This window comes from Postia placenta (assembly GCF_002117355.1).
Source record: "Postia placenta MAD-698-R-SB12 unplaced genomic scaffold POSPLAscaffold_8, whole genome shotgun sequence".
In the NCBI taxonomy this organism is placed as follows: Eukaryota; Fungi; Basidiomycota; class Agaricomycetes; order Polyporales; family Adustoporiaceae; genus Rhodonia; species Rhodonia placenta.
In genome coordinates, this window is record NW_020169839.1 from 1,121,091 (window position 1) to 1,133,175 (window position 12,085).

The following is a 12,085-nucleotide window of genomic DNA, read 5'->3' on the forward strand; positions in this document are numbered from 1 at the left end:
GATTTGTTTGCCATCCTCGACCCATACCTCGTGTCGATCTCCATGCCACTTGTGCCTCTCCAGGTTTATAGTTTGTCGGCCAGTATTTACACTATTCTCATGTCTACTGTACATATCGTCCGAGTCTATTCGTACATCCTAGGATCAAATATCTAAAACCACAAGGACTTTATCCACTACGAGCGTACCAACGTCAGCATTTGAGTCACGCATAGGTCAGAACAGAGATAGAAACGACCGAAATAATCATACTCATGCAGAATACATGTCCCCGGAATAGATTCAGCAAATGACACAATCTGCCTCGGGTTTACCGAGGCGCGCCTCCAATCTGGCTTCGAGCGTACCGTCGGCATCGACAAAGGAGCTCTCACTGTATCCCAAGATTGCCCGGTAAGTGCTGCATTCCGGCACGAATCACTACAGAGACTCTTACTGATTCTGCAGGTTTTCGGCAATCACGCGGTCCTTGAAAGATGCCGACAGGAAGTTCTTTTTGTTCTCCGGTGTCAGCTTGGTCGAGCCTGTCTTCAGGCGCACCGAGTTGGGCGGTGCGTTCTGGCCTTTCTTCGCGCGCGACGGGCCTGCGGCGTCTCGGGAGGACGTGCGGGAGGCCGAACGGTGCACTTCCTGGATCACGAAGCGCGAGTCGAGCAGCGTGGGCGGGCTATGCTCGAGCAGCGACAGCGTGACGACGCACGTCCCGAGCTTCGCCTTCGGGCGCAAGGTCGTGTTCTCCGCCGACGCGATGAGGAGCCTGACGGACCACAGGCGGCCTGCAGCGGGTCAGTCAGTCCATGCGGAACATACGGGTGGAAAAGCGGCGGGGAAGTGCACCTCGGGCGATGAACTCCAGCGCGATGTGTTTTGAGATGCGGAGGCGCTTCTGGAACATCGGCACGCGGAAGCGCACCATGAACGCACGCTCGTCGTCCGGCGCGTTCTCCACCACGATCTCGTCGTGCGGGACCGACCCGCCCATGAGCATCTCCTCCATGCCCGAGACGGGGTTGAACGCGGACCAGCGCCGGAGCTGCTGGTAGAGAAGCTGGTCCGAGTTGTGCAGGCAGGCGAGGCGGATCTCGGATATCGTCGCATCGCTCAGGGATGAGATGGGGGAGAAGAGGGAGGTGACGACGTCGGCGCTAGACGGGGTGGCATGCGAGTCCCGCCGGATGATCGCCCAGTAGAGCGGGCTATGGCCCTCTAGCGAGGGCTCCTGGAGGAGTGAGGAGAAGGGGATTCCGTATGAGCGACACGCTTCTGAGCAGCCAGAGACCAGTGAGGTGGTGTAGCTGTCGGCCTCTGACTGCTTGACAAGGTCCCGAAGGAGCTCTAAGACGAGGGCGTTTACTTGAGCTACAGTCTGTGGTTTCGGCGGCTCTGTCGGAGTGACGGAGCTCCGGCAACGTCGTAGCTTTATGGTAGGGCGAGGCCTGGGGGAGGGGATGGTAAACGAGAACTTCTTTGAGGTGGTATCAGGATGGAGCATTGAGTCTGCAATGGACTGGCGCGCAGCTCCGTCCACCGGCGGAGAGTATAGGTCTGGCGTAGGCGAACCCTTCACGGCGCCGTTGACGACATTCCGTTCTGGTATTGAGACCCTGGATGGGCCTGCAACAGGAGGATGAGGCTGTTGGGGATCGGGGACGAGCTGTGAGGGGACATCTGGGACCGACTGGGACCGTACTACCGGAGTGGATGAAGGTGTGCTAGGTGAGGTTGGACTTGGGATGTTTGGCAAGACCTTCTGTAGTCTTGAGAGCCCTAATGCAAGCGAGGGTCGACGGGAAGTCGACGGTTGGCCCCAGGTGGACGCCCGGTTTGGACTTATAGGTTCACTGTCTGCGAATGAAGACAAGGTATTGTCGAGTGATTCGTATGCAGGAGGCAATTCCTCTAACGTTAGCGTCCGGGGACTGCCAGGAGCCCGCCTACGAAGACTACCAGGGGACGCAGCCTTGTCGAATATAATCATTGGTAGGGCGGTTTCAACGTGGGGAAGAGAGAGGACACCTTCACCGCCAGCCAGACATGGAGGCTGCTCTTATGCGGACTTACATCGCGTTCCATGGTGGCTGTTCCGTCTGTCATGTTCTTCGTGCCGACCACGGGCCCGACAGCGTGGTCACAGCCAGTGAAGCGAGCAGGACGGTGATCGCATCATGCTATCAAGTACTATCCGAATCCTCGGTGCCTGTACTAATGACGTCCAGAACACAGTACAGCCATTACCTTCTGGGTATTAACGTCGCATGAAGGCACCGCAGCGGGCTTGTCGTCCCACGACCGTGTCAGTTCACCGCGATTGAGGCTGCGGATGAGTGTAAATTCGACCATATGTCTGAGTTGATAAAATCTGATACTCGTCCTCGGTGGCGAGAATGGTGAAAGGACACCCCGTGGTATTGATTCCAGGATTTGCAATGCGCACTCAGCTGATAGGCACGCAGTACGGGTAGAGAACGTCAATTTTCATGAACACAGCCAGAGTCCCAGTGCAACTATCTGTACAACAATAATTTACGAATATACACCCATGAGAGCCACATATTCCAGTCCGATTCCGCGTCTTAATGGTACAACGATTGCCGCAATGGTATACAATAGCGAAAGGCGAACATCACCGAAAAAAATAGGATGCGAGAAAGACATGAACAAGAGGACAGCGAGAGACCCAAACAGTGTTGCACAACAAAAATAGAATGAATGACTCAACGAGATGAAGTAGCAAGCGCAGCTTTACGAGAGGTCAGCAGATGATGCATTCCCCATCGGGTCTTCCTAAACGAGCCTCGAGCCTCGCGGTCAACGAACCATCCGCAGCGACATATGGGCTTGCGCTACCGCAGTAGATCAGCGCTCGATCGCGCAGCCGTCGACAATCTCAAATGCTTACTTGTACTGCAGGCTCTCGGCCATGAGGCTATCTTTGAATGATGTAGAGATGACGTTGTCGCGGTGGTCGGGCGCCAGGTGAGTCGTTCCCGTCTTCATGCGAAGGGTGATCGTAGGCTTGCCTTTGGTTTGTCGCGAGAGGACAGAGGGAGAAGAGGGGGATGGACTGGCAGGAATCGTCGCATCCTTGATGATCAGGTTCGAGTCGACGGCGGTGGGCGCGCTATGCTCCAGCAATGCTAGTGTCACCAGCCAAGTCCCCGTCTCCGCGATCGGTCTGATGTTGCTGTTCTCCGCGGCCGCGATGAGGAACTTGAGCGACCACAGTCGATCTGCAGGCGAAGTCAGATCCTGAGCAGAAAGGAGCAGGAGGAAACAAGTACCTTTGGCGATGAATTCGAGATTGAGTTGCTTTGAGACCCGCAGCCGCTTCTGGAAGAGCGGTATGCGGAAGTCAACGACGAAGGCACAGTCATCTTCCTCGACGTTCAGCACGTTGATCTCGTCCACAGGCCGCACCCCACCGAGGAGCACCTCTTCCGCGCCAGACAGCGGGGAGAAGGCCGGGGACCGCCGCAGCCGCTGATACAGAGCGTGGTCGGCGTTGTTCAAGCATGCGAGGCGGATGTCCGATATAGTGGTCTCCGTGAACGGCGTAGCGATCGACAGGAACGATTCAAGGAGATCGGGCGACGAGGGATCCTCGGGCTCCACAGGGGAGCCAGGGGCGCGTTTGATGATGGCCCAGTAGAGGGGCGTGTGCCCCTCCACGGACGGCTCCTGGAGGAGCGTCGATATGGACAAGTTGTTCATGCGGCAGGCGTCGGCGCAGCTCTCGAGGATTGCGCTCGCCGAGCTGCTGATGTCCGGCTGCTTCACTAGGTCGCGCAGGATCCCCAGCACCGTCACTCGGACCTGCTTAGCCACGCGCGAGCGCAGCCCGAACGAGAACCAGCGCCATGATTGCGGCCTCTCCTTGTGGCTTTGGAACGGCACGAATGTGTCTAGAGAGAGCGGCAAAGTCAGGCCGCCCTCGCTTTTCTCGCTGGGGGGGATGAGGGTGGCAGGCGGTGCACCAAGCGCGTCGGAGTACGCGGGAGGAGCGTCGGTGGGGGTGTCATCGTCAGGCAATGCAATACGCTTCTCAACGATCATGACGGGGAGGAGACAGCTCGAAGGTATAGTGCGAAGAGGAGGGGGAGAACGATAGACAGACGTGTTCACCACTGTATGTGGTTTTCAATGTCGAGTTAGCGCCGAGCTGCGCGCATGTCCTCGGCTACTACGCGCCCGCACTGCGGTCTAAGATGACTCGTCATCAGGCCCGATAACGAGTTGATGATCTCTCATCAAAGTCTCCAGCGGTACTTGCTCGTCGCCGCAGAGTGATTGGGACAGTGTCGCGAAAGTCCTCAAATAGGTTCAGGACCACGTTGAATTATTGAATAAAGCGTACCTTCTGTGAGAGCCGCAGTCGTAAAGACATACTATCAGATACGGGGTTTTGCAAAACCCATCAATTTTGCAGAACTGCGTGATCTCTACTGCACACCATGAAAATTTAATTTTGATTGTTGTAGATGTTAAAGTTCGTCCGAGACCCGAAGCGAGAACGATCAACGAAGATATATCGCGTTTGTCTGAGCTCTGTCAAACGCGTAAGGAACATACAGGACGGCTCGCGCAAAGTCTGCGAGGTACTACAAACAATGCCAAATACGGTGGCATGCGCTCGCCACAATCTCAAGTTCCAACAGTAGATGCTAGTAGGCACTTAGTATACGCCATGTGCAAGAGCAATTGAGAGGAAATGAAGGTGAAGTGAAATGACAGCCTGCAGACTGTTCTTAAGGTGTTCTGCAAACATGTGATGAGCGAGATCCAGAGACACTCATTGTATTTCTTGACAATCAAACATCTGATCTGTTATATTACAGCTTTGTGTGTTCTGGTACACTAGCCTGATTCATCCTTAAAGACATGGCTGGTGGGCAATGGTTGTTCTGGCAGTGTCACGACTTGAGGTCAAGCGACAGGGGAAGACCTAAGAAAGCTGGGGGCGTTTGACTGGTTCTCACCGAAGCGATGGTGAGCAACGCTCAAACCTAAGGCTAGGGACAAGAAATGTGTTAGTTAGTGAAGGTAAGTAAAGGATACAAAGGAGCTTACTGACCTAGGGACAAGAGGTCGAAACTGAGGTCCCTAGGGCAGCAGAGGCCGGCTTATATACAGGGGAAGATAAGGGCAGGCTGTGCGCATTGGTCCGTGCGCAGCTGGTCCATGCGCAGCATGCTGACGTGGCCCCGGGGGCCGGTGAGTCAGAGTGGCTGTGTCAGTGGAGCCTGAGCTGTGCCGTGCACTGCCACCCCATCTAATCTAATCATACAGTAGATAACAACTTGTCCGTTTGAGCGTGTAGTACAGAGGTCGCAGGTTCGAGCCCGTGGAAAGGAAAAAATTAAAAAATGGCTAGACACCGTACCAACTTGTGACATTACCCCCCCCTCAACGGCGCATGACCTCATGCGAGGTGCCCTTGCCCATCTCCCACCCGGAGCGGCAGCGTGCTTTAGTCAGTGGTGAAGGCATTGGCTGAAAGTTGAGACCACCAAAGGTAGCCGCATTGAGGCGACAAGGGGCGTTTGGATTCTTCCGGTGGAAGTCGGCTATGAGGGCCGGCGCATTCGCGACGTTGCGCGCCGGTTCCCATGACGTATGCGAGTCGTCATAACCCTTCCATTTGACGAGGTACTGCAGCTGACGCCGGAAGATCCTCGAATCTTTGATCCGCTCAACCTCGTACTCCTCGTCACCCTCAACCTCGATCACAGGCAGTTTCTCTGGCTCCCGGCCTGGGATATCGCTACGTGTGTACTTGCTAAGCAAGGAGACATGGAATACCGGGTGCACCGGCACCAACTTTGGCAGGACTAATTCATAATCCAGGTCTCTGAGCTTTCACTGCACGGCATAAGGTCCGAGGTGCTTGGGACTGAGCTTCTTGCTCGGCTGTTTCAGCTTAAGGTTCCTGTCATGAGTTGGCATATGATCAGCATATATACCTCTGGTCAGATGTCAAGCCAAGCTTGACATTGCACCCTTTTGGTGTAGAGGTTATGATGTGAGACCGGTGCATGCATGTAAATCCTTACAAAATGTCAAGCTTCAAGTGGTTGAGGGTTCAACTCCCCATGTGAGCGGACATTTCAAGCAAATTCACTAGAGGTCACATGTGATTTGTGATTGCTTGGCAGTGAAGGGAGCTGGTGTCTGAGGTCCAGATGGTCAGGTGACTGGACTACATGGGGTCCTCCTGAACTCTCAGAAGATCATCAAGGTTAAGCCAGAGTTGGTAACCCTTGGGGTCAGGGTATTATATGGATCCACATGAGGTCATGTGCCCTGGGAGGGGGATAATGTCATGAGTTGGCATATGATCAGCATATATACCTCTGGTCAGATGTCAAGCCAAGCTTGACATTGCACCCTTTTGGTGTAGAGGTTATGATGTGAGACCGGCGCATGCATGTAAATCCTTACAGTTCCAGGCATCAAGCCAGACCTTGTCCCCCAGCGCAAAGACCGGTGCCTCCTGCACGTGCTTATTGTAGTACACCTTCATACGCTTGGCTGACAGCTCAAGTGCAGAGCGCGTGTCATCCCGGATCTCCTTCAGGATCTTGAGCTGATCAGCGGCCGCAGGCATCGCTGACATTGGATTGATCCACACGTGGATCTCAGGATGGTACCCCTGATGCAGGAAGAAAGGGGAGTGCCTGGTCGCGGAGTGGACTCGGTTGTTTAGTACAAACTCCACGAGCGGCAACTGTCTCGCCCAATCATCCTGCCTGTGGCTCGTGAAAGCACGCAGGTACTGCTCGATCTCCTGATTCCAGCGCTCAGTCTGGCTGTCTGTCTGAGGGTGGAATGCTGTAGACAGTGCCGGCTCGATCCCCAGTCCCTTGTACACCGTATGAAGATACTTCGAAGCGAACTGGGGACCTCAGTCTGATATGACCTTGGCTGGGGCCCCATGGTGCTTGAACATGTCGCGGATGTACAGATCTGCCGCACCTTCTGCTGTCAGGGTCTCATGACAGGCCGAGAAGTGGACCTGCTTGGTAAAGCGGTTGGCGGTAACCAGGATCGAGTCGAATCCGTCAGACTTTGGCAAGCCAACAATCATATCGGTCGTGATGATCTGCCACAGGCGCTCGGGGATCTTGTTCGGCTTCAGCGGACCCTGGGGCTTGGCTGGGAATGTCTTGGTATGGTTGCACACATTGCAGGTGCTTACGTACTCATTGACAAATTTAGACATCCCAGGCCACCAGTAGTTCCGCGACACGAGCTCAAGGGTTTTGGCACGACCACCATGTCCGGCGATCAGCGAGTCGTGGTGGATCTTGACAATATCCCACCGGAGCTCCGTGTTCTTTGGGACGTATACGCACCCATGGAACAACAGAAGTTCTTGTTCGGCATTCCACTCCTCAAAGCCCTTTTGCAGCCGGGGAGGTCCGAGGTTCTGCACCTTTTCAAGTGCCTCAGCCACCTCCTGATCTTTCTCCGAGCACTCCCTGATGCGCTTCAGAAGCGACTGATCAGCTGTCACTGAGGCATGACCGCGCCTGGCGGAGGCGATGCGGAACCTTTCAGGTCTGAGAACCACCTGATTGGTGTTATCGTCCTCATCGCCGATCTGATGGTCTGATCGACGTGACAGGGCATCAGCCTTTCCATTCGACATTCCGGCCTTGTGTGTGATGCAGAAGTCAAAGCGAGCCAGGAATAGCGACCAGCATGCTTGGCGACGCGTGAGATGTTGGAACGTGCGCCAGTACTCGAGGTTCTTGTGATCGGTGACGATCTCGAACTGATTGGGCAATCCCTCGAGATAGTGGCACCAGTAATCTAGTGCCTCAATGATCGCAAGCATTTCCTTATCATAGATCTCATAGTTCCGCTGCGCCGGATCCATCACATGGGACCGGAAGGCTACTGGGTGCCATTTGCCGTCATCCTGCTTCTGCATCAACACGCCGCCAGTGGTGTAGCCCGAGGCGCCAACCTCGATGCGCATTTCTCGATTAGGATCGTACAGCGCTAGGACCGGAGTCGTGGCGAAGAGCCGTTTGAGCTCATCGAAGGCATGTTGCTCCTCTTCGCCCCAATGCCATGGGTCATTTCCTGTGAGCCGGTCGAGTGGTCGTGAGATCTTGGCAAAGTCTTTAATGAAGCGGTGGTAAAAGTTGGAGAACCCCCGGAACTTCTGAACGTCTTTTTTGTTCCAGGGTACCGGCCACTCATTAATTCCTTTCAACTTCGCAGGATTCATCGCTACCTCATTGCCACCGAACACATAGCCGACATAGTCGACCTTGGGAACGTTCCACTCGCACTTCTCAGGCTTCAGGAATAGATCGTTATCCTGAAGGCGTCGAAGGACCTCGTGCGTGACCTTATCATGCTCCTCTCGATTGATGGAGAAGATGAGTATGTCATCCAGGTACACGAGGACCTTCCCGCCAATGATGAGATCATGGAAGATGTCATTCATCATCGCCTGGAAGGTCGCGGGGGAGTTGGTAAGACCGAAGAACATCACCAGGGGCTCGTACAACCCTCGATTGGTCACGAAGGCCGCCTTCCACTCGTCACCGGCTTTGATCCAGACGTTGTTGTATCCCCAACGGACATCAAACTTCGTAAAGAGTGTGGCGCCGCGGAGCTTATCTACCATCTCGGCAATCAGCGGCAAGGGGTAGCAATTTTTGACCGTGATCGTGTTCAACCGGCGGTAGTCTTGCACAGGTCGAAGTGTCCCTTCCTTCTTTTTGATGAAGATGAAGGGGGACGAAATGGGCGACTTCGATTCCCGTATGTAGCCTTTCGCCAGCTGCTCCTTTAGGAATTTGTCCAGCTCTTCTTGCTCATTGTTTGATAGCGGGTACACCTTTGAGTGGAATGTTGAGTAACCGGGCACAAGTTCGATTGCATGATCGTACGGCTTCCTGTCAGGTAGCCGTTCTGATGCTTCCTTCGAGAAGACCTTCAGAAACTCGTGGTACTGTTTAGGCACCGACTCCTCGGCGGTCTTAACAACCTTCTTTTTGATCTCTTCCTCAGCAAACAGCTGGGAGTACATATGCCCGGCCGCGTTGAACAGCTGAGGAGCGCCAGGAAGCATAATACCTTGCTCCCAGGCCTCGATCAAGTCGGCTTCATCCCACTCAACCTCCGCCGGATCTTCTTCGGGTTCGAAGTCCGGGAGTACCTTACTTCGGCAGGCACCTATGACCGACCGTTTGGACTTTGGTGAACGCCTGCGCGCCGTGGGCCTGACCCCCGTATCACGCACAGTCGCTGCTTGCTCCATCCGGCCAGTCCTCCTGGCACTACACGCTTCAGGGCATCGGGATAACTTTAGGGATCCTTCCTCCCAATTGATTTCGGGGTTGTGCTCACGTAGCCAATCCAACCCGATGATCACATCCTCCGGACCAATGTCCGTGACCGTAAACACTGTCTTCTCGACGTGTTCTCCTATCTGCATCTGTAGCACAGCTACTTCCAAGATGCTTCCGTTCTTGTTTAGGGTGCCATCGATATTATAGAGCGGAATGGGCTCCTTCAGCCTCCGCGTCTGCACCTTATTCTCTACAATGAATCGCTTGTTGATAAACTTTGTGGTGGATCCGCTGTCCACCATAGCAATTATGTCTTTGTGCCATCTTTTTCCTTGAAGTTGAACTGGAATGTGAAAGTGTTGGGACCCCTGGTCCAATTCGTACACCATTGCAGTCAACAATACGTTATACTTATTATAGGATATACCCGGCCCGACGCGTGCGGCACGAAGTGCGGACCGTATCAAAAACCCTCCTCTTTCATCACCCGATAGTGCTCGAGCTCCTCGCGCATCAACTTCACCTGTGCCATTAAGTCCGCCAGCTCCGATTGCTCGGATTTCGCTGAAGCGGCACTTATACTTGCCGAGGGTGAAGGGGCAGGAGCGCTTGTCGCTACCTGGGTGGAGCCCAAGGCAACCATAGCCCACGTGTCGGCGCGTTTTGTGTAAGGCTTGTCCTTACAGTTGGGGCACTCAAAGTGTCGGTACCCTTGCTTCCTGCAGCCGAAGCAACTGCCGGGGAAGTCTCCTTTTCCGATGGCCGCATTGATGCTGGCCGAAGCGCCTAGTGATCGAGGCGCACCACCACGTGCCCCACCACATCCTTGACCTCGGGCCGCCGGGCCCGGCTGATGTCGAGGATCTGCTCGACCTCAGTGGCGCGCTTTTCAGCTTCTTGCCACGTGGTGAAGGTCTCGAGCTCGATCTTTCGGTAGACTCGGGAGGGGATGCTGCTCAGGTACTTGTTGCGTAGTTCCAGGTCCCCATACCCGGAACGGTCCGCTGGACCCTTGAACAGCGCGGAGAACTCCGCCGCAGTGCGTTTTTCACGGACCGACTTGTCCGCGCAGAGCTTCGCTAACTCTACTTGTGCCACTGCTTCATTGTTGAGATTGCCGAAGCGGGCCTTGAAGGCGGCAGTAAAGGCTGCTTTGTTCCTGAAAGGGGTCGTGACCCCCTGTACACCCATCTGCACCGATGCGAGCTGGGAAAAGTAGGGAGTGGCCCAGGCGTGGGTGTCTCCATCGAGCAGGCTTAGTGCAACCTGCACTTTGAGCTCGATGGTGGTCAGTGATGTGTTGACCAGCCAGTAGATACGCAGCTGCGACAGGAACCTGTCACACTCGATGACGGTTTTGCCATCATAGCGGAGGGGGAGGAGGAGTTTCAGGGTCTCCTTGTCGGGGGCGGTCGAGGGAGAGGACATTATCGGCAGCGGGGGGGATGGAGGACGGCGCGGGGGCAGAGGTGGCTGTGGTGGCCCTCCGCTGGTCGGACTTCTAGGGGAACGAGTGCGCAAGTGGCCTCGCAGCGGCGATGGCGGTGAAGGCGCTGGAGGAAGCCCGGAGGAGGAGTCACGTACATCAGGGACTGCTGACGCGGGGGCAAGCACTGTCAGCGAGGCCAAGCAGAATCTGCGGACTCGGTGATAGGCGCCAAGCCCCTCTGGGCCCCAATACACCTCTTTTCGGCAGTCGCATCCCACCCGGCACTTCGACTCAGTCACCCAACAGTTCGATTTTGCCTTCAACGCTCTTCGACATCTTCGACGGTGCGCAATGCTTGTTCGAAGCTCGGCACGGTCGTCCCGATGCCTCGCGCGTAGATCTCGGGACATCTCCCGCATTTGGCGAACAATAGGGCCACTTGACGCCGCTCGGCCAAGCGCGTGCAACGCTCCATGCCACACCAACATAGCCGGTCTTTCCCGATTAGGTATCGAACCTCGCGGCATGCCTTCAACGACGGACACCGGTCCGAAGTGTCTCGCATGTTTCTCTTCATCTCCGCGTTCGGCATGACGTCACTCTACCGATGAACTTGATATGTGCCACTCAGTGAGGCAGCTTCGTGCGGGACAATGCAAAGCCCCTTGTACTAGTGTGCCACTCTCGATAGTCATAGCGTCCTATGCGTAGTATAAAATCTGTCGTACTTCTCTCCAAAAATACAAGATCCGGTTCCCCCCTCGAGTTCAGAGCTCATAAGTCGAGTTCGCCCTGCGTCTAAGCCTTCAACTGCGTCACTTCGTCCCTCACTGCGTAACTTCGAAACCTCGCCCACTGCATTTACTCGTCGATACCGTCTCGACGAACCCTTCAACTTCGACTATTATCGAAGAAACTGCGAACCGCGTCCTAGCTAAGTCCACCCCATCGAATTGTGTCCCTTCCCTCTACGATACATCGAAGAGCTCTGCCGAGCTTCAATCGTCTCCACTAACCACCCACAGCCTCCGAGTAGCTTCGACGACGTATCGAGCCACCTCGTACCTTCCCTAGCGTTCATAGCCTTTTCCGAGGGTGTTTCTCGTGTTTACTCGAACCGCGGGACACCTTGCTGCTAACTCCCCTCTCACTAAGATAATAACCCGCCTCTAGTCCACCTAGGTCGTACCCAGGTTAGGGGTTAGGGTTTCGTAGATCGTATCATTTCTGGAGCCCACTGCGAGGGGATCTCAGGCAAGAATTCGCCGCTTTCGGGTTTCCGAAAATGTCTCCAGTACTCACCCGCTCGCAAGCGCGTGAGGCTGCTAGTCGCAGCGCCGGCGAAAAC

General features: G+C 55.1%; 2 protein-coding genes across 2 annotated transcripts; both read right to left on the minus strand.

The window, feature by feature from the left end:
- Positions 1-2,752: 2,752 nt before the first annotated feature.
- On the minus strand, positions 2,753-4,053 carry POSPLADRAFT_1046917 (hypothetical protein; the record flags this gene model as incomplete). The annotated part of the gene is made up of 4 exons (XM_024479157.1): positions 2,753-2,843; positions 2,900-3,230; positions 3,282-3,880; positions 3,992-4,053. 4 exons carry the CDS (start codon positions 4,051-4,053, stop codon positions 2,753-2,755), a joined length of 1,083 nt encoding a protein of 360 aa, XP_024338412.1.
- Positions 4,054-9,771: 5,718 nt separating this feature from the next.
- Positions 9,772-10,736, minus strand: POSPLADRAFT_1057388 (hypothetical protein; the record flags this gene model as incomplete). Its single annotated transcript, XM_024480913.1, has 2 exons — positions 9,772-10,023; positions 10,113-10,736. 2 exons carry the CDS (start codon positions 10,734-10,736, stop codon positions 9,772-9,774), a joined length of 876 nt encoding a protein of 291 aa, XP_024338413.1.
- Positions 10,737-12,085: the final 1,349 nt, after the last annotated feature.